This window comes from Pelecanus crispus, chromosome 6 (assembly GCF_030463565.1).
Source record: "Pelecanus crispus isolate bPelCri1 chromosome 6, bPelCri1.pri, whole genome shotgun sequence".
In the NCBI taxonomy this organism is placed as follows: Eukaryota; Metazoa; Chordata; class Aves; order Pelecaniformes; family Pelecanidae; genus Pelecanus; species Pelecanus crispus.
Genome location: NC_134648.1, coordinates 68,240,080 through 68,263,532, shown reverse-complemented (window position 1 = coordinate 68,263,532; position 23,453 = coordinate 68,240,080). Strand labels below are relative to the sequence as shown.

At 43.7% G+C, this 23,453-nt stretch overlaps 1 protein-coding gene across 5 annotated transcripts in view; it reads right to left on the bottom strand.

Moving 5' to 3' along the window:
- The window catches only part of BRF1 (BRF1 general transcription factor IIIB subunit), a 179,748-nt gene that overhangs the window by 46,700 nt on the left and 109,595 nt on the right, over positions 1-23,453 (bottom strand). For all 5 annotated transcript variants that reach the window (XM_075713226.1, XM_075713229.1, XM_075713227.1 and 2 more), the window contains one exon: positions 312-373. In XM_075713226.1, coding sequence (XP_075569341.1) covers positions 312-373 — 62 coding nt within the window. The remainder of the gene's footprint in view (positions 1-311; positions 374-23,453) is intronic.

Below are 23,453 nucleotides of genomic sequence, written 5' to 3'. Positions count from 1 at the left end.
TAAATAATGAATTTAGAGCTCTACCAAACTTTTAAACATCCTTCTTCAGAATAAAAGACATTCTAAAACATAATTATTCCAGCGAGCAGCAGCAGCAGTCTTACATATATATATAAATAACTTGGGCAAGGAACACCAAATCCACAGGCTTGCGTGAACATTAGTTTTGATCTCAGATCACTGAAATCTCTCAAACCTGTCTATAGATCAGAGTGAAGAGGCAGTGAGGGAGAGGATAAGCCAGATAAGGACCATTTTGTCTTTCTCAGATATCCAAACGCAGAGACACCCAGGATAAGAGGGCACCTTACCCGATCTATTTCACTGTCATCGATCCCACTCAGATCTAATTCACCATCTCCTGTATTCTCACCTACAGAAAAGAACACATTTTAATTAAGTTGATGTTTGTTCAAAATCAATCACAATTCAAGTTCTACGGTAAAGTAACACTTAACGATTGTCCTTCAGAGATTTGCATCCTTCTACATTCATCCAGGAGGTTTACCGTGTTGCTGAGTATTTTCAATACGGGGGTACATGCATGCACAAATTCACCACACCAAATTAATTTAAAATTCAGGAATTGGTATGGACCTCTTCAGCAGTAAAAATCTGCTGAACACTTCCAGTTGCCTTCTTTTTTTTTTTTTCCATTTTAATTTACAGCCACAAATGTTCACCAGGAAGCTGGGGAAACCATTTTAGGAAGATGACCATTTTTCTTTCACCATAACATGAATTTCTCTGTCAGAGCCTATAAGTCAACGATTCATCCGTAAATTATGACTTAGAAAATATTTTCTGTTTTCAGGGAAGCAGCATGGACCAGTGAATAACACATCATGCTGACAGTCATACCATGGCTTGCTTCTTGATTCTGATCTACCACCATTTGAACCACTTACCTCGTACCAGTTCTGTAAAAAGATGTGTATTAGTTTTTCTAGCTGTAAAATGGGAATTACTAAAAAAATTCCCAATTTAAAAATAAGCTTTAAAAGCTATGGAAGAGTCTAGATAAATGCTAAACAAGAATGACTTTCTGTATCTCAATTTCACTGTAATTTTTCTAGTTTTGTATTTCTTAAGACTACTTCTGAAAACACATTTTTTAATAGTCTATCCATTAAAAAGCATAACAGCACAGAACTGAGGCCTAATTTGGGACTGGCACAAAGTACAGCAGCAAAACCTGATTTTCCACATCACATTAATGTACAGTAGTAATACACTATTAATGAAGTCCAGGTAGAGAAGAAAATAAATTATTCAACAAAGACTTATGCTGGGGAATGAAGCAATCCTCTTGGTTATCTCCATTACATCTAATCAAGACTAGACAAGAGATGACCTAACCAGTTTACCTGCAGAAAATATAGACAAATTAAGTTTCAACAATCTGCAAAAACTAATTAAAACTGAAATGGTGTAGAACTACTTGGCATCTTCGCGGTTCCTGCTCCCCAGTCCTGGGGATGTGCCTCCCCACAAACCAAGACCTTTGAATGGTTTGATTCCCCAGTCTGGTGCTTTCTGGCAGAGCAGAGCTCCTGAGCAGCGCGGTGCTGGATCAACAGAGGGGGAAGGCAGCTGCAGCTCTTGACCCAACGGCAGGTTATGGCAACGCGGAGCCTGAAGGCTTGAGGAGCATCAAATGGTGAAGACAAGCAAAGGTAGGAATCATGAGCATTCCCAGAAGATAAGAACGATGCTCTGCCTGGCAAAACTCAGGCGTTTAAACCAGTTGCCTGAAGTACATGAAATCACAGGGTCAGGAATCCAACCAAAACAACTAGTTAGGAAAAAAAGGCTGCACTTCTTGAGCTGGTGCAAAGGACCCGGCTGCTCAACTCAACAGACATTTACTGATATTAGACACCAAGTGCTTACAAATGCCTTTTCAAAATCCACCTTAAACAACCAACAGAAAGTTTTAAACTCTTTCCATACCAAGTCATACGCAAAACGGGTTTCGCCCCAAAGAAAACGTCCTGTCGCAAGGAACTGCATAACACAGCGCTTTGATTTTCTTCTGAGATTGTCTCATAAACATAGTATCGACTTTACCAATTCAGATAATCTGATGCTAATATGACTGAAGAGGCCTTAAGGAACATTCCTCATTGCTGTTACACTTAGAAAATAACTGTACTTTAGTCCCAGGTACCAGATTTACTTTACAACCTTTTTCCCCAAAAATACTTTAGAAGTGTAAAAGATTTTATAATAACTATATAATTGTTCAGTATATACGCTTTTTTCTAGTCTGATCTCTATATAGTGCAGTAAGAGCAGAACTTTCTGCATCAGGACCACCAGCTCCTCGTGCAGGCACTCCGCTACCAGGCAGGCAGGGATGCGACCCAAGGACGTGGCAAAGCACGCCCTGGCTCAAGGCTGGAGAGGAAAAGCAAGGTGACTAAATACATCCCGGTGGTTTGCTGCCTCTTTAATATAACTCACTGGAATTTTTTTCGCAAACCGTGATCATGGAAAGCGCAGAGATATGCCACATCACCCATAGGAGTCCAGGGTATGCTGCAAAACAGCATGACACGTCTCTCCTGCTGGAACCAAGATACAAATTTCCAGTGAGCAAAATGCTTCAATATTCACCGAGGAAAAGAGTAAATACTGTAGTCTAGTGTCTGAGATGCCTTCCCAGGAGGTTGTCCACCTGGGTCCAAGAAATGTTTCATTACCCAAAATAAAATAGTAGACAACAGAGTGCTAGAGTGTGCCCAGGCCAGAATAACCTGTCTCCTAGGTCAGAAGGAGTTTGTGCAGAAATGGGACTCAAAATGGGTCTCCCATATTCTGGGTAAGTGCTTTAACCATCAAGTTGTAGGACAGAAGGGGGGATGGCCTCCCCCTTCTTTGTGTTATCTACCTTTTCTTTCCTCAAGGTTTTTTGGGGAAAAAAAAACCAAATTCCAATTTGGTTTATCTGAGTGAATAAAGGATTCTTTTTTTTTTCATATTCATTGCACCAGGTAAACTGAAATGTCAACTATCTACACAGGCTTGGAATTAGGGCCAAAGAAAAAGGGAGCCAACCTCAAAAATCACTAGTAAGTTCTGAAAATTTCGGGCTAGAAAATAAAAATTTGGAAGTGGGGACACTGCTCAACTTTACATAAAATTGTATCCTAAAATTATTTGTTGTAAAAACTGCCACAGCATCTCAAGAACAATAAAAATATCGCACTGAAATCAAGCTGCCACTGCTTTATTCATCATTAAACACCTCGCTCCTCCTATACCGTGCTATATTTTTGGATCAGAGGTTTAAAATTTAATATGTCACAGTACAGTAGGTGCCTGTTCCCTTATACAGCCGTAATATGCCAGACTGAAAATGATGTAATTTCAGGCACCATGAACAATTTCACATGTCATTTTAAATATAACTTGCTACTGAATTAGGTGCCAGTTTTTCTCATTGGATCAATTAGCAACGGGGATGGAAAACTCATTCTCCAACTGGTAAATTGCAGAGAAGAATCCAGAAGCAAGTTATACGTAATAAGCATTTCTTAGACCCCATAATGGCAGTAGAGGGAGTAATTGCAGGATATCCCTCTGCCTGCAAGTCGTCCTTTTTCCTGCCAAGGCGATAGGCATTCATTAAATGCAAGGGGCTTTTCAGAAGAGGAGGTGCCTTCAAATCCCTAGTTTAACGCTTTCACTGAGAAAAAAAATACGTGTTTTGTTACGGAATGCCAATTCAAAACAGAATACATCCGTTTTGATCTGAAAATTTCCACAGCAATCGTTCCCAACAGGAGTAGACCCTACCAGCCATAAATATCCGTCTGCTCGACGTTATACAGCTCACTCCAGGGCACGGAAAGTAAACCCCTTGCTTTTTTATAGACCAGAAAGATCCTCCCAGCTGCTAAACTTTTCAAAACAATTTCTAAATGATCATTTTCTCTTTTAATAAAAGGGTCGAAATGAAATGTTCGACGAAATAAAAACACAGATGTGGCCAACATCTGGTCCAACCTCTTAAAAGCTTATTTAGAAGCAGTGGCATCACGTGGCACGGCTCTTAGACATCGCGGATTTCTTCTGTTAAGAAAAACAACCACTTCACTGAAGGGCACAGGCAAAAAATAAGTTGGGCGTTAACACCCCCCCCCCCCCCCCCCCCCCCAAATCCAGTTCTTAAATGAACCATCGGGAAGAGCGTAGAGCGAGGCAGCGAGGAGCAGCCTACTCCATCCTCACCTAACGTCTCTGTTGGCAAGTGGAGGAGGACAGGCACTTCTAGCACTTTCCATCAAGGTCCCAAATCGACTATATTCATGCCACTTAAAACCATCAGTCACCCAGCCAGCTCCCCCAATATTTTAAAATAAAAACCCCCAAAAGCCCTTTCTTTACAGCCTTTTAACGTCTTTCCAACTGACTAGCAGACACGAGGGCTACAATCAGACACTGGGGATTAGGTTTGTAAACCTGTAGGATTATTTACTGTTCTTGTCATTACTAAATGCATGCTAAACCCTCTCTTAACACACCGTCTCCCCCTCTCCCTACCTCTGTGCAGCTAGTTAAATGTATACATAGCACGCTATTATGGGGATTTATTACAGAAGAATCATTCCAGCCGATATATTTTAAACCCCACATTTTTAAAAACAGCCACGTGAAGAATGTGTTTTTCTGTTTCTATTACAGGAGGCAGCACTATTTATTGCTCTGCCCAGATAAGAGGATTTCCTTACAGACAGAAATGGAGGCCGAACACTTCCCAGGAAATCCTCCGGAGCAGATATAATAGAAGGCACCTGGTGCTCTAGTCCCATGCAGCAAATACACCCTCCGTCGCACCGTTTTGTAGCAGTCAAAGAGCCGAAAGAGTTTAAACAAAGAACCCTTTCCCCCTATTCAGCACAACACCAGACGCGAAGCACCCCCAGCATTTAAGAAATACTTTGGGGCTGGAGCACAACATAATCTGAAAATAGTTGGGAGAGGCTTTTTCACTAAGAAAAATCCTTAAGCGACAAACCAAACGACCTGAGCCCGGGGCATTAGAAACAGTGGGATTGATTGTTGCTCTCCAGGGAGGGATTAAAACCAACGGGAGCCACAGAAAGCTCCCACAGATCGGCAGAGAAACCCGACAGGCAGAAACACTTTTGCAGCTAAATCTGATGAGCGGTGCCGGTGCCACTTTGGGAGCTGCAAGGAGCACGAAGGGAAGGCGGTAGCTTAGCGTCAAAAGAGGCACTGCACAACCGCACCAGAATATAATTGATTAGCTGATCAGAGGGGACGAGAACCCATCTGGAGGGTAAGATAACTGATTTACCGAGGGGCGTGAAGAGAACAGTCATTAAGCGTGGGTAACCGGGAGGGGAGCGGCAGCGGCACAGGGCCGACAAAGTGCCGTAGCATCAGGTAGGGAAGAGAAATGGATGTGAAAATGCTGCAGCAGCAGCCAGCGTGGCATGAAGTGTGGCGTACAAGGATTGATGGGCGTGCGGGTGAACCCGCCGCGCGTCAAGGTGCGCGCAGAGTCTGTGGGTCCGTACAAGCAGGGCACGCTGCAAGTTTTATTAATATGGGGCTAGGAGCCTCCAGAGCAGGCTGGGAGGTTATCTTGGCAGTTTTAAGCTGTTGCCAATCCCATCGCTCCGGATAAGGTGCCTCTTTGTGCAATCCCAGCCGGCCCCACCGTGCCCCCACCCCACAGCATGCACCCTGCATCACCTTTGGCAATATCATAGTGTGCCATCGTAACAAAAGTACACCACAAAAACAGAACGTAAGGACAGAGCAAAATTAATTGCGCTTACTGACAAAATAAGGTCACAAAACGCATGACGTGTATGCTTGTATTTAAGCGAAAACTGGTTTTATTTTATCGTACCTGGAGCCACCTTGAAAATTACAGCCTACTCCTTCATAGTGCCAATTTGACACCAGGATTTAGGTCTGATGGCGTACAGAGCACACGAGGCCACGCACACAGCATAAAGATAAATGAAGTCTGTCACTTTATTATTTCCTTCTGCCAAGGCAAGGTTAAGGGGTCCTCTCCAGCCGAAGCCAAGTTTCCAGCCTGCTAGCTCCTTCAGAGAAAGCCAACACACCACGCCATGCAGAGTGAGGCCCCTTCTTCCCAGAAACGTTCGTTCCTGCCGATGAGGGATGGCGGGAGGCATCGCCCGCCGGCGCCGGGCTGCCCGGCAGCACAAGGACACACAGCCCTGGCACTGCAAAGCACCCACCGGCCAGCTCCTCACGCTTGGACTGGAAGAAGTGTAGAGGCAAAGCCCAAAAGGGTGCAAATGAAGGGCAAAGAGGGAAAAGACACAGTCTAATAAAACCAAAGAAATTCCGCGTATCTGCTACGTCCCCTACTATCCAAGTGTGAGAGAGTGGCTGTGCAAGGTAAGCCTGTGCAAAAGCAGGGATATACAAGCTCATTAGCTCTTTCCTCGCTCCCAGCTGTTGAAAATGGGACCTTCTCACAGAGCAAAGCAGAACAAGAGCCAGGATCAGCCCCGGCTGGTTTGCAGTCACTGCATCGGGCTCGTCCATGTCACTGTAGGCGGAAGGAGGTTTACCTACAAGATTTGGCCTTAACCCGGTGCAAAACTACAAACCCCATCTTTATTTAAGTGTCTGCACCTCTATTTCCTCACATTGAGATTCAAGCTCCAGGTGTTACGGCTCGCCCGCAGCAGTTGACATCGACGGCCTTCCCGCGTTAGCTGCCTTCGTACAATGGTTGCAGAACAATTATCCCATCACAGAAACAGAATTTCAAATTTGTGTGCTTAATGATACATGGGAATGAATTATCAGAAAAGCTTTTCCTACACTCAGTCATCTCTCACAGAATTTTATTAGACACCGAACACATTTTTTATAAATTAAATTTCCATTTCGGGGAGGCGGGGGGGAAACACCAACCCTGCTGCTTTTCTGGCAGCTCATCCACACTGGAACAAATGCTACTGCTTCACCTCACAGTCCACGGAGGATCTAAACAAACCGCACCCACACACTTTATATCCAGTTAAAGGTTATGCTACTAGTCTAACAGACAAGGAAACTTGTTAACTTAAACACTAATTCATCAGAAAAACAGTTAATCACTCCATTCTTTCCAGAAATCCTCCCTGCAATATATGTGGTTTTTAAAGCAGGTAGTACAAAAATAGTCCAGCAATAAACAATGCCTTTCTGATTCTGAAGATTTGTCTTTGAAAAGGTAAGCTCGTGCTTATTGAACTACATAGCAATATAAAAAGCCCTTAAGACAAAATCCTTTCAACCTCCCAAAATAAATACAACTGAAAGTTAAGCTTTTGAACTGAAGAACATCTTGACACTGTCCTCAAAACCAGCAGCAGATGTTCCTCTTCTGGAATAATGTTCAAGTCCCCCCAGCACCCTTTGAAAACAGTGAAAATTCAGAGCATCCTTTATGCAACCTACTTGATGCAACTCGTCGTTCTTTTTTAAGCTCACAGCCCTGCTGCCGTGACCAAGTGCTCAGGGGACGGCTGCTCTGAACAGTATGAAAAAAGCTATTTAGTGCTGATGAAACCAATAACCATCAATGATCAACTTGTCAAATACTCACCCAGAAACATACTAATTAGCTACCACAAATGACATTTTTCAGCTCCAAAGCCCAGAAATGGTACAAGCTCCCATGCACAGACACAAGTCTCTTCCAACTCGTAATTCCTGCGTCTAGCGACGCCAAGACCGATCACAGCGCGCCTGCCGAAGGCGCAACACGCTCACATCTCAGCGCTCGTCCACACATTCGCCCCCTCCTGCCTGAGTAGTTACGAACTTAAAAGTTTTTAAAATGGAGACCATAAAGACAGATTTCCCCTACTTATTGCTCTTGTCCATGCGATCACCAGTTCCCTGCTGTATTTTCCTCCCTTGCCTTTTATGCTGTTCTTGGCATCTTTTCTCTCCCTTCCCTTCCCCCACCCTTCCTTCTTTTTGGTGCCTTCTGGCCTGTATTTTCTGCATTTTTTTTAAATCTCCGCAGGGGTATCCAACAGTAACAGTTTATATAAAGGGAGAGGCCAGCGAGAAGGACTGACCAGCATCTTAATCAGTTCCCCCCTCCAAACCCCGCACGTGCAAAGCGCGGCCGTATCTCTCGCAGAGGGCGAGGGCTGTACAACGCCCTGGAGAGCCGACAGCAAAGGCAGCCGGGCTCAGATCAGTCTCCAGCTCACTTTCTCCATGCTGCCAGACCACTATGTAAAACAGCAAGAGCACTTTACACCCGAGCCAGCCGTAAAGGGAACAGCTGGTTTAATGTTTAAGTGCTGAAGCATCATTTCTGCAACTGCAGCTCGCCGGTTAAGTAGCCAGGTCTTGCTGTGGGTGCTAAATGCTCTGCTGTCCGTCCCTGCAAGCCCAGGATCCTTGCCTGGCTGGCGCTCAGCCACCCCAGCAGAAGGACATATGTTTTATTGAGAAGTAAATCTACTCCTCTAACGTGCCCACCCTCCCCGCACCAAATAAAAATGAGACGGGGAGCTTTGCGCTACTGAGAACTTTAAAGCAAATCCTAGAATTTTGCTTGGATTATTTTTAGCTGTATTTTTTTTTAATCATGAACCAATTTCTGTTCCACCAGGCAAAAGTTTTAAATATATATAGCCATATATACGCACACGGTTTTTAAGCTACAAAGACACAGGAAAAATCTGAGGAGACTCACAATACCACATTTAAGGCTAATTCGACTGATTGGAACTCAAAAGCGATGCTAACTTATTTTCCTAGGACATCACTGAAGAGTCACGGTTGGCTCAGATGATGGCCCACAAATTAGAGTCATTTTGCTTTAGCAGAAGTACAACTGGCTGAACCGTCATGAGGGAGCGCAAACCGGAGCCAGCCTAACTCGGACACATCTCGTGCCCCGTCAGTCACCACATTTACCCTTGCACTCTCACCCAGCAGCTCCCCACCTCCGGGACAGGCAGACAGGCCAGCGCTGGGCGTCCAAAGGCCACAGACTCACTGGCCTGTGTCAGCTCTCCCGTTAAAGAAGCAGCCTTCCTCTTGCTCCCAGCACTGTGGTCGGGACCAAAATGCTGCTCCAGGTTAAAAATAGCGTAGCAACATTAACTCACCCATACAAGTGAGAAAGAGGAATGAGTTGAACTTTCCACTTACGATTTTCTTCTAATTACCCTTACCTTCTCTCAGCAAAGGTGGGCTAAGTTCTACCCCTTCCTTTGAGGTTCAGAGCTGGTCTATGGTAGGTCTGGTGACAAGCTCGGTGTCAGCCACCAGAAGCCACCTGGACTACAGAAATGCTTCAGCAGGCAATTATTAGTATTAAGACAACAGCACAATACAGTGTATTAAATTATACACCTGAGCCTTTAGTTAGAGAAAAAAAATTCAATTTGTATCCTGGCCATTCACCACGCTGTCCGGGTGGGCTGAATGGTGAGAAGCTGTTAACTGAAGAAAATTATCAGGTAAAAAATTTCTCATTTTGTTACCCAGCTTCTTCCTTCCTTCATTGCTAATGAGAAATAGCAAGCAGGGAATTACAGAGATGGGGAGAGGAAAGAGAAGGTAAAAGTTTATTATTATTACTATTATTTATTATTACTATACTAGTATAACCGGCAAGAGCAGAAGCTCCCCGGCAAAAAGCAAAAGCTGTGTAAATGAAGCAGATAGGTGGGAACCTGGCCCAAAGGAGAAAGCCTCTGCAGTAGACGGGGATTGGATTCAGAGCAGCTACCAGGCAGTGTTTTATGCCACCAGGACTATCAGAGGCACGGAGCAGACAGAGATCGCACACGTAAGATCCTGACTCTGGTTCAGTGATCGGGACCACCAGTTGGGGTTTAGAAACCTGGAAGTAAGAGACATGGGTTTGAATTCTTAAAAAGTAGCAGCTACAGAAATGCAGATCTGTGTTAAGACCATCAGTCTATTATGCAACAGACGGCCGCAGCCAGCACAGACCATCCTTTTAAATAAAAATCACAGAGGTTGCGCTGTTTCTTGTTAGATGAAGTGCTATCTTTTTGTCTTGGCCCGTGCCTAAAGACTGAGAAACAGGCAGGTAGTAAAGTACTTCTCTACCTTGCTCTGAACCCAAACAGAGCTCACATATGAGCCCTGCTCCAGGGACCAGGGCATTTTTATGTCCATTTGGGCAACTGTATGAAGCATGTAAGGATCTCTGCAAGTACAGCCATTGCTTGGGTGGCTCCAGGTGACAGTGGAGCATGGCAAGCTCACTTGGTCATCTGGTCAAACTGCAGCACAACCCTGCTGCAGACAGCACATGTACTGCCACAAACTCCTCAAGAGGACGTGCATGTGTTCCCTCCTCCTCTCTCCAGATGTTTTAGGGACTGCAGCGAACCTTTTCCCAGATGCGCAGTAGACAGTGGTGAAGGATCTTAGCATTTTGCCTCCAGCAGTTCTGAGGCCCCAATGCCTTGGCATTTGGATAGAGTGAACTGTAAGCACAGCATAATTAGCATGTGTACTCCATATGCTTGAGATCCATCATTATAGCACTGGAATGCCCTCCGACACCACAACTTTCCAAAAGAAGAAAGTTGGGGAGAAGTTCCTGAAGAATAATTTGTCTTATTCTCCAGGAACGGTGGAAAAAGGCACTTCGTGCACAGGAGGTTTCTGTGGAGCTAGAGAAATAACCTTTTCCCAACAAAGCCCAGCAGCATGATTCACCTACAAATAATGGGGCTGGTTTCAAAGCCAGCCTTTCAAGCTAATGGCTATCAGAAAGGCCAGCCATATGCTTGTACAACCTGTCATTCTGATTAATCTCAACATCTGACTGTTGTATATGAAGTTTATATAGCAACAGGCCTATATTTAATATGTCATTTTAGCTAGGTTACATATTGCTGATTTTACAGTTTCTCACCAATCTGCCATTCTCCGGGGTACAGGCACACAAAAGACTCTGTTTAAATGTTGATTAGATGCAGAACGAAGTGATGAGTTTGGAAAGATTTTAGTAAGTCTCGAAAACCGGACAGACTGGTAACACTTTGCAAAGAGAGCACTGGAAAAGATAAGGTCCCACATCCCATTACATGTAATAAATTCCTTATTTAAATATATTAGGCCTCTACTTAACACGGTATTGCAGAGGCAAGAAGAAAGTCACAAATCATGGCTCAGTCTCACATACACTAAAAGGATTCATGGCTCTTTCTGCCGTGCACCCATTTTATTTTACAGCATATGGCATAGTATCAAAGTTGCTCTTCTTTAATTAACTGAATAACGATGCTTTCCCATGAGGCTTAATCTAAGTTCGCCATAACATACTGTATTATGGCACCAATTCTTAGAAACATGACTACGTGTCTGCAGCCCATTTGGAGAGAGCGATGTGCATTTCGTGTACCGATTCATTTAAATACATTCAGCATTAAATGCAATATTGATTTCTGAAATCGGTAAAGTGTATTTTGAATTAGCTAAACCAAAGTTATCTCTTTGGATAACTTTTTACTATTTCATTACAAAATGAAACTCAACCCACCAGATCATCATTTCAAATTCAGACCTACTGTCCTTTCCTATGGAACAGATGCATATTTATATTCTATTTCTTTATTTCTTTTTACTTCTTTAGATAAGACTGGGATGGATTGTTCTTTATGTTAGTTTTAACTAGGTAAACTCTTTCCACAGCAGACTTAAGCATCATTAACTGCGCAGTGAAATAAGCCCAGGACAATGGGCTGACAGAAGGGACGGATGAGGGAAGAGCTAGCAAGGTGCACAGACAAAAGCCCTGTCTTCTGAAAGAGTAAGATTTTCAATCTTACTAGCAAGATAAAGCAGAGAATACTAAAGTCCAGACAAAACACTCCCATGCAATTCTCTTCATGCCATCAAAATCAACATAAAAATCTTTAAATGCTAAAATAAAGCCCAGCAAAGGAACATTACTGTCAACAACTGCCAACTGAAATGAACGATCTGGGTTGAAAGCGTTTGCTGACATAGCTGCAAGTTGCCACAAAGACTTCAGGGCTGTGGCAGCAAACTGCTCTGTGGAATAGCTCCTCACCTCCTGCCGAGATGAACCAGGCATGTGGACCTCAACTCCACCACCCCCCCAGGGAGCAAGGGGATGCAGCTGGAGCTATGCCACTCGAGGGCCTTTTGGGAGCAGGACCAAATGCACCCCTCGCTCTAAATCGGGCGTAACAGACACAAAATAAGGCCACATCACTATTTCTGGCAGCGACAGCAGAGAACCCGTGACTTTTGGCCTTTGCCCAGAAGAGGTTTGCAAGCTGATAGAAACACCTTATAGCTAGGACACCTCTGACAGGCAGCCAGCACGGCTGTGCCAAGGCGTCTGTACCCACCGGCATCACCGCGGGAAAAGCCAACGAAAGAATACCAGGAGGCCGCGCCGGGGGCTGCAGAGGCAGGGATCCCAACGTCCGCATCCACAAAAGTTTAATTCTCAAGGTGTTTCTCAGCTGCTACCGAGAGACGATGTCACCTCTGCGGTGACACTGCAGTCAATCAGCTCAACTGACCGAACGGACTGCGTATCCACCGGCCACAAAAACTTACAGACTACGTTATTCCACATTTTGCCCAAAAGAAGAGGACAGATCTGAACAACACAAAGTCATCTAAATCACAGCCTTAATTATACTGGCACTTAAAAAAACCAGAAAGGAAACAAGAACAACAATTTCAGGCTTTCGTGTTATTTTTAGACGCTACAATTTTCTCTATATTGTAGTAAAATTAGAAGAAGAAATCTTTGGACACAGCAAGGAGAATGAGGAAGCTTGCCAAATTTTGGGGAAGCAACAATTAATATAGCAGCAGTTAATTCAGAAGAGTAACTACATGACATTGTAGGGTTCCCTGTCTTTTCTGTCCCAGTGATTGTTTAAAAAATTTGTTAAGCAAAGAAATTAAATTAAAAATGTTCTTTCTTTATTTTTTTCTAAATTACCAGCATTGCAAACTCATGCTGGTATTTTAAAGTCAGTCTGGGCTCTCCCTAGTTATACAACCTTATTATCATAAACATTCCACAATTGGAAATTACTTTTCATGACGCTTACGCCAAAAAGAAAATAGCTGTATTGCATCTGCAGAACCAAAAGTAGTAAAATGTAATAAACATTCATCTTTGTCAGTGGCTCTGCAAACCAACCTGTTCGGCACGTAGGTGCCATTTTTACACAGTTGCTTTATTACTACATAATTATTAATGGATCAGCCAAGTGCTCTCAAGGAAAGACTGTTCTTAAAAACAGGCTTGTTAAAAGTTTAAGTGTAAACCCTGGGATAAAAACCAGCAGCTAGATTTCATCTGATGTAAACTTTTAAAGAGGGAAAAAAAATATTGGAAGGACAATTTCAAAAAATGCTACGTTTGAGGCAGGCATGAAATTGAAGCAGACAAGAAACTTTAATGTGATAGAAAGAAAGAATTGGGGACATCTGTACCACGAATAAGTTGTAAGTAGCAGGAGGAATTATCAGTCTAGTGATGTGCCAGCTCTCTGCATTTCAATTGCTTCACAGGCCATACCACAAAAATTGTTTGCAATGAAAGCAGTATGAAGAATTCCTACATTTTATTGCTCCCAGTGATATTCTACCCAGTTTGTGTGTGTGTACCAATTGCAGCCTTTCAAGTACAACACCGTTTCGTATTAGTACCTGGTTAAATTACTCGCCCACAAACATCATTCCATATTCAAAATGCTTCACTATTAAATTTTCTGTTTCAAAGTACTTCAAGAGTTTTTATCAAGCTTTCAAAGGCAACAAAGTTTCATGCGAGCTTTCCAAAAGTCAAGATAAAGCAATAAACTTTTAAATTTCAAGAAGGCTTTTTCAGGAGAGAATTCAGCATACCTTTTTTGAATTCCCTCCCCACCTTGTTAAACCAAACTTCTTCATTGCGCACAGATTTGTAAGTGTTGCATTTCTGGAGCTGAACTTCAAGCACCAGTCTTACCCCCAGTACAAAGACCTTGCATATGAAATGAACTCGGGCAAGAGCGGATCTGAAACAGCCCTTTCCCGTTCACTGATGGATGCTAAAACCACTCCAGCACTGATACCTCAGCACAGGCATGAATGCCACTCTCAGCCTCTAAACACACGTTCTTTGCTGCCGCAAAGACATGGTCCAAAGCGCTCCTCCAACCCCAGCTGAACTGGGGGAGCTGGTTTCTGCCCCCAGCGACTCAGCCCCGTGCCCCTTCCCTCGGCGGCGGGTACCGACTCCCTCCCGCCTGCTGCTGTACTGGCCAAGGCATCATTCCCTAACACACGTCTGTCAAAATAACCCTGTTATTAAAAACATCTGCATGAGCCTGTGACATTTTTGACAGACCCAGGTGAGGGAGGCACCTACACGTGCACTAACACCAGCAGACAGGAGGGGGATGAGCCGGTAAGGCGAGGCACTTCTCAACCTCAACCAACAGCACCCACAACATCACATCCCGACAGACCTGCCCCACATTACAACTGGAGGCCAAATTCAAACAGTGCCGCACAAAACAGGGATTTTATCTTTGCTCTTGGGGAAGAACTTAGCACAGGAGCTTCGTGTTAGTTCTGCAGCAGCTACAGAGCCATGAGACACGGTGGTAGCATGGAAAGCAGTACTCCCACCAAGTGCAAAAACTCTGGCTTGAAGTGCAAAGAGAGACTTTATGGAAAACCAACTTCTCACTGAAGTATGTTTTATTTAATGAAAAACACTGACAGAATGCAATACCACCACCAGTGACACAGTTTCATGTTGGTATGGATGTTGCTGCATTTCAATCCTTGACTTCTGTGGTAATGTCGATTTGCATTTTTTACCTTTAGCAGGAAATCAGTAAGGGTGATTAAGCATAACTTCCAAAATCAGTCATTCGCCTTGTTCCTATATAAGTGTTAATGATTTGGTCACAGAGCACTGTTTTACTTCCTTCCCATCTGTGAGCACACGGTGGCTTCCCCACGGTAACTAAATCAAACATGGCATTTAGGTAGTGAATTTGCTGAAAAATGGTATCCTTCCACCCACCGTACAGCTGTTTACTTCTGGTTTCTGTGTTTATACCTCTCTCAAGAGCCTTGTTTCTTGCTCCGAATGTCTTTCCTGGTACTACTTAACAGCATTATTTACTCTCTCTCATTTCATATTCATCCCCTTATTTCTGCTACACAGTTGTAAATGTCCAGGTTTTTTGTCACAGAAAACAACTTCTGCAATCTTATGTGTACACATACGTTTCGATGTAAAAGCTGAGCCTTACCTTGAACTTCTGACTTTGGAAGTAAAAGAAAGTATTTTCTGCTTACTTTCAGCAAAACTTGGCTGCAAAAACTCCCTAGAGTCAACTCTTTGCAATTCTTCCCTAATTTGCAACTACCCCTCATGCAGCGTGCCAGCATCTCCTTCTCCAGTGCTTTGGACACTCTTGACCCAACACAGTCCACACAATCCTAGATAAAAGACCACTATTTTTGTTATTAATAACCAACCCCAAGATGGTCTTATCTGCCAGTTTCTACAGCTTTCCACCACTGTAATTAACAAACACCAAAAACTCTAAAGGCAATTTTTTCAGCCCTACTGAATGCATTCTGGTGAGCACATATGAAAAAAAAATATTAAATTGAAAAGCTGAGGCATACAGTAGCCTCATGTTGACAGGTCACTCTGATTCCAGGTCAAAGCAGAGTCTATATTTGGCTGCTTTGATTATAATTGCTTACAGGATAAAAAATAAATAGCAATTATCTCATTGTCACACAAGAAAAAAGACTTAATAAATGAATACTAAAGTAACTTTGAAAGCCAAATTATTTCAAAAGTAATCAGGAGTAGTAAAATTCAGTTTCCAAAATTGTTTTTAATTGCCAGCAGTGTCAACATTAATATTATTCCTCTATTGGATAATACATCCATTTCAGTTATGAAAGCATTTAGCAAAACAAAAATGTCAAACTACAATTACACAAGGCTAAGCTCATGACTGTTTTCAGCAACAGTCTGTAGTGCCATATCTGAAATCCTTAATCACAAGGGTCATCTATGCAAGCCTCAGTCCGACCCATGCATACACATTTATCCTGACTACTATGACAGTCCCACGGATTTCAGACCAAAAAACAAAACAGATGAAGTGTGTAGCAGTGTGATGAAGTTAATCCTTAAGAGGATATAGAAATTAATTTTTCAAACTAAATTCAAAGCTACCGTACAAAAGCAAAACTACAAACTGCTACACAAAAATATTAAAACCTTGCAGGCACTCCATTTGAAGGGTTTACTTCAGTGGATTTTCAGTTTGCAGGTATTGCCTTTACCAGCCGAACCTATACCACAAGAAAATAAAGTACTAAATGGAGGATTAGTTTAGCTTTTTCAGAAGATACAAGACAAACGTGAAGTGGCCAGGAACCACCACAGCACTGCACATGGATTTATTACCCATCATATTAAACCCAAAGTAGCTAAGCCTTGCCTCTCTGCGCTGTTATCTCCTTCCAAGGGCACATTTTGTGGCTCCTTGACCTAGGTTAATAAGTCTTTATTCTCAGTAACAACTGAGACCATGAAGACTCCCCGAACTGAACCCAGGCCTCCGCTCCTGACATTTCAGATACCGTGATGAATTGCTCAAATAACATTCTCCTAAGCGGCTAGTTTTCCATGCAAATTTAACGTCCTCTCCATAGCCTCCACGCTTTTCACTTTCTGCAACTCTCTAATAACAATTTCAGTTTTTGGTTGAGTTGTTTGGTGAAAGACTTTTCTTCTTTTCTGGCAGAAGGGCAGGGCAGGAATGTCTGTTTTTTCTGCAAACTGGCCACCTAACCAAGTACCTGCGAGCATTAACGGTCTCAAATTCTGGCAGGTGCAGAAAAGGAAGTATATAATTCTCATACTAGCAAGGAAGTTACTGATTTTTTCAGCCACGTTTCCTGTGTGCCCGTAGGTGTCTGTGTCATCACCCCCAATGCCACCTCCCCGAGTCTTGTTTTAATCTGCAGCGTATTTCAACCAAGGGCAGTGATCCCTTAGATGGCTATGTTTCCACATGTTCCTTGAGAATCGGCCCACAGAAAGACAGGAGCAATTATAAATGCTCCTGAAAGTCTCTCTCATGCTGAGAACCAGCATCTTTTCAGCTTCTAGGGAGTGCAGACAGAAGAAAACCTTGAAAAGAAGCCCCAAGAGAAGGAAAACCTTAGATCGGCGCCTACAAATGCCGAGGCATCTAAGTCAACCATGGAACACAACCCTCCCTTAGTATTTGGGGAACAACTGTTTTCATAATTCTGCTATTTGGGTATGGGAGAAGGACCATTTCTAAAGCCCTAGCTGAGCTTCTCCTCCCTGCTTGCCCAGCTCTATGCTCCTGGACATTTCCACCTCCTTAAGCCTAAGCCTAGGTAGAGCAGATGACAGCAGACCTGGACTTCCCCTCCACGCAAGGGAAAACAACGTATAAAAACCTGCTTGGGCTGATTGCTTCTCCTTGCTCATTATAAAGCAGTATTGATGCAGCAGCACACACATGTTAAATATCAACACGCAGAATGATGCACCAGAGCCCCCATTTGGCACGTTCACCCTCTTCTCCCAGCCGCATGTCTCCAAAACGGAGAAACAGCCCTGCTGCCGCCTCCTTCTCCGAAGAGCCTGCAGCCACCAGCCAGCCAAAGCAGCAAGACAGAAGAAAGCAGCTTTTTTGCCTTTTTTTCCTCAAGCAAGGGAGGATGAGGCCTTAAGTGGCAGGTTAGCCTTCTGATCAAAGAGCAATGTAAGGCTTTTACGCTACTCAAATTGAAAAGAAAACTGATTTTCCGTCATGTTTTTATTGGAAGAATTCAAGACAGAAAAGACATGTTGCCCACTGCCTACTCAGCAGTCAGGATGAGGCAGGAGTCAGGCAAAAAAAATCCAAGCCTGGAAAACCTTTTTAAAGGATTTTAAAACATCTCCCATTCCAAACCAGAATTCTATGAAACAAAAAATAAGAAAAAAGAGAAGGAAGGAGAAGGAGAAGGAGAAGGAGAAGGAGAAGGAGAAGGAGAAGGAGAAGGAGAAGGAGAAGGAGAAGGAGAAGGAGAAGGAGAAGGAGAAGGAGAAGGAGAAGGAGAAGGAGAAGGAGAAGGAGAAGGAGAAGGAGGAGGGGAGAGGAAGGGATACAGAGACTTCTTCCCTTGAAACAGTCGGGATAACAGGACAGCCAGGCTGGTCAGCCGAGTGTTAAGGGCATTCATTCACCTGGGACATGGCCAAGTAAGGTTTCAGAGGCAGGTCTTCTCCGTTTGGATCAGGAACCCGAACCCCACTCTCCAGTACCTTCTCCTGACCACAGCATCCATTACTCCAGGTCAGTTCTTTTTGACCAAGACTTCTGACAAAGTTTTCCTATAAGGAGTGTCTGTATTGATAAACCACCCTTTGGAAAATTCCTAAAACATCCACAAATGTTCTAAAAATGTATTCACATGATTCAGCTTATGCTTTCACTCAAATTTATCTCCCTGATGGCTCTAACAAACTGGAGGTTTCTCTCCAAAACTCCTCTCTAGATTTGTTTGGAAATCTTTCAGCCAAACTATATGATTAGTTTTCACCCCTTAACCTTCCTAGTTACTCATGGCATGAGTATGGAATTAATTTAGAGCTTTCCTATCCTTTAATGAAATGCAAAAATCCTGCATGAAAAAATGTGTACACAGATTTTGGAGTGACACATGCACACCCAATACTCGTGTGTGAGTGACATACATAGTCAAGTAAGAAAATCATGTCATCTGTAATTCATACCCAGTACTTCAGGTATCAAAAAACTGCATTCAAAGCAGCTGGTGGTCTCCTATTACCATGCTGGCTGCAGCAAGCTCTTCACATCTCATTAACAGCATAATGAAGGCTCAATCAGGGACACAGTCTATCAAGACTGCCAAACAGGCATACAGAGGCTAGATTAGAAAGATTAGCTGGTACCAAGGTTTTTATTGCTTAGATCTCAAAATTAGGAAAGAGCTAGTCCTGCCACTATTTTCAAAAAAGCAAATGGCACATGGAGACAAAGATCAAACCTCAAAGTGCTCTGAAGGCATCACACAAGGAAGGTGGCACCACGCGGGTCATACGTGCTACTTGTTTCCACAGGGGGGGCTTAAAACCACAAAAGCAACTGCACCGTTGAAGCCAGAGCCCGAAGAAGAGTGATCAGGATGGGGACACACGTGCTCACACTGATGACCAAGCGTACTTTGCATATGTAACACAATTAGCGCTAAACTCAGCACCTTTATTTCTCGTGTTTGTGGTAATTATGATTTAATAGGGCTTCATAATGTTCTCTCTAATTACTGATTATATCTTTTTGTATACTTTTATATGCACGTATACATTTATATATTTTCAAACAGTTGGCACTGATGTACTCAGACAAAATTTGAGGAAGAAAGGAGGATGGTAGAAGAAGAAACCAGCACGTAGAGGAGGTGAACACCCACCCGTTGATGGGACAACAATGGCAGGAGCAGTGAGCCTGTCCCCTGCCACGCAGCAATCCGGGCTGGGGCTCCTGGATGGGGTGAAGAATCCTCCCTGGCACAAGCGCGGCCAACAGCCGTTCTCCAGCTGTTTGCAGCCTGTGGGCCCTTAAGCATCCTTCCACAGCAGCTCAGACCCTGCGAGAAATGTCACGTTTCTGCAACCTTCCCTGCCCGCAGTGCTGCCAGCACTGGTCGTCTGCTACTGCCAAAAAAAAAAAGGGGATCACGCACGCACGTATTTTTCCTCACTGGGTTAAGGAGCTGAGTCCGCTCATGGAGGGACTGGGCAAGCTCCAGGGCCAGGACAAAGCATGAAGTGGGAGCTGGCAGCTGGTGGGGCGAGGGGGTGAAATCTGGAGGAAAAGAGTAGGACCCTGAAGGATGAGCCCATCCCTCTCTCGTATAACTTCATCTTTAGCCACTTTTCACATCCTCCTTAAGTAAGAAGTTGAAAAGCACTAGTACCACCAGGACGACAACTGTTCGATCAATGAACGCTGTCTGCATGGGGTCTTTAACACCCACAGAAATCAATGGCAACATCTTTCGACCTCAGCCCGTGTCAGATTATGCCTGCAGGAATAATGGAGGCATAAATACACGGAGCAATAAATGAGCAAACTATTAATTATGAACAAGCACAAAACCTTTCTCATGTATTCTTTGTGAAATTACCAGCGAATGCAGTTAGCTGGGTGCCTAACCAAGCACAAGATGGTACATGCACGGTGATTTCTCACTGCAAAAGCCTCTTACTTTCATGAGGACGTGCAGGAGCGTGTTACAACCCACTTCGCATACATTATTTGAAACTACTGCCCTAAACGACGGCATGTGAATTTTGATTCAAAGCAAAAACTAAATCAGGTCTCAAACACTACCTAGATTATGAAGGAGAAGGTATATAAAGTCAGTCGGTAACTTATACCCTGTATTTTACCTTTATCTCTGTTATTATCAGACCTTCCTCACTTTTAGCCGCAGCCAAAATTAAGTTTATGACTTTTGATTTATGTGGCAAGAAGAGATGAACTGGAGGTGCAGAGCCTAGCAGTGTGACATGGGAAGGACAAGGTGACAGCCAGCAAACATCAGAAGGACAGAAACACCAAGAAAGACAATAAATTATTTGAAGTGGCATAAAAGGGACATAAAAATAAATTGCAAAGGGAAATTTTACACCAAAGAATGTATTTCTTGAGAATGAAATCCATGGTATTTGACTGTGGCAGTCTCGTAAAGGAAACACTGCCCTGTTTTGAGGAACTGCAGAATAAAGAAAGAGCATGCAGAGCTTGGAGAGGATGCTGGCATGCTGCACGGCCAGGAAAATGGACAGACTGATCTACCTGATCTCCATCTCTGAAACTGAGATCTCTAAAGCACTTTTATCATGAAGAGTAAGAAAGAAGCAGTTTGCAAAGACTCAAACAGATTTCTGCTTAAATGTCTCTGCAAATTAATACACTTTGTACAGAAAACCCCAGTCAAATGTAGTGTTTATTCTAAGCACTTTACTGCTTCAGAGTCATTAACCTAGTACCTTACATGCTCTCTTTGTAATGCAAATTTGCTAAAATACTATGCTTTCCATAAAACATTCATATAGACAAGCTCACACTGCTCAAATACCAATTGTAAGTGGAGCAAAAATACAGTAAATTTTTCTTAATACTTGGGCTCTGCACCTAAGTCTTATCTGCATAAGCAATTTGTGAGTAACCTTCTGCTGTTGCTGCAGTCACCGTAGCGCAAAGGTGGAAGACTTCCCGAAGCAGCTGATATAGGCAATTATAAAGTGAATTATCACATGCAAAAGCCAAATGAAAAGACTTTGTAGAAGGTACCTACAGCAGAGGTTTTTTCAAGGAAGAGAGATGATTAGAGGAGAGGAGATACCCTGCATTTAAGGAGGCCAAACATTGCACATACTGCACCTGCTTGCTGAGCTCCTATTTAATAGCCACCTGCCCGGCCATGTGCTGTATCACCATGAAGGTTTGCTGGAAATCCTCACCATGGTGCACCAGGCACGCTGTTCCCAACCGCTGCACTGACCGGACATAACACACCCACCCAACAACATGTGGAGCCCAGCAGGAGATACAAAATCATCCCGACTAAGATCTCCAGCCCAACCTGACCCAGCTGGTCCACACAGTGAAAGATGACTCAGGGTTGGAGAGGGCTGAGGGAAGGGAAAGGTTCCTGGTTTACAACTTACACAGCTGTGGAGAAGGAGCAAAATGTCACCTTAAGGGTACAATGTTATGAGACTCTCTCCCTTCTCCAATGGACTTAGATGCTGGAACATGAAATACCATAGCAAACTTATGGCCAGCTGAGATTCACAATATAAATTACACTAAACTAAATTCAAATACACAGGATAAATGCAGGAAATTTTATGATCTTTTCCTCCTCCCTCCACAGGTACCAACCCTCCACAGGTACCAACTACTTTTGTTTCAAGATGATCTATAATTGTGCTATCTCAAATTAAACTCTGAGCAACTGCTCTCATCCTATATTTAGTTTTGAAAACTGCCGCTTCTTTTTCAGACTTGAAGAAGGGCCCAGAATCCTGGAAGTTGTCTAATTTTTACAACTATACCAGTTGGCCTGATAGAAGAAGATACTACCTCCAGGTACAAACCTTTCCCAGATTTCATAGATGTAGAATCATAGAAACATAGAATCGCTTAGGTTGGAAAAGACGTTTAAGATCATTGAATCCAACCATTAACCTAACACTGACAAGTCCACCACTAAACCATGTCCCTTAGCACCACACCTACGTCTTTTAAATACCTCCAGGGATGGTGACTCAACCACTTTCCTGGGCAGCCTGTTCCAATGCTTGACTACACTTTCCATGAAAAAATTTTTCCTAATACCCAATCTAAACCTCCCCTGGTGCAACTTGAGGCCATTTCCTCTCATCCTATCACTTGTTACTTGGGACAAAAGACTAACACCCACCTCACTACAGCCTCCTTTTAGGTAGCTGTAGAGAGGGATAAGGTCTCTCTTCAGCCTCCTCTTCTCCAGGTTAAACAACCCCAGTTCCCTCAGCTGCTCCTCATAAGGCCTGTGCTCCAGACCCTTCACCAGTTTTGCTGCCCTTCTCTGGACACGCTCCAGCACCCCAATGTCCTTCTTGTACTGAGGGGCCCAAAACTGGTCACAGTATTCCAGGTGCGGCCTCACCAGTGCCGAGTACAGAGGCACAATCACCTCCCTGCTCCTGCTGGCCACACTATTCCTGATACAAGCCAGGATGCTGTTGGCCTTCTTGGCCACCTGGGCACACTGCGGGCTGTTGACCAACACCTCCAGGTCCTTTTTCACCGAGCAGCTTTCCAGTCACCCTCCCCCAGGCCTGTAGCATTGCATGGGGTTGTTGTGACCCAGTTGCAGGATCCAGCACTTGGCCTTGTTGAACATCATACAGTTGGCCTCGGCCCATCAATCCAGCCTGTCCAGATACTCTGGTAGAGCCTTGCTACCCTCAAGCAGATCAGCACTCCCGCCCAACTTGGTGTTGTCTGCACTGAGGGTGTACTCAATCCCCTCATCCAGATCATTGATAAAGATATTAAACAGAACTGGTCCCAGAACTGAGCCCTGGGGAATGCCACTTCTGACTGGCCTCCAACCGGATTTAACTCCATTCATCACAACTCTTTGGGCCTGGCCATCCAGCCAGTTTTTTACCCAGCGAAGAGTACGCCTGTCCAAGCCATGAGCAGCCAGTTTCTCCAGGAGAATGCTGTGGGAAACGGTGTCAAAGGCTTTACTAAAGTGCAGGTAGACAACATCCACAGCCTGTCCCTCATCCACTAAGCGGGTCACCTTGT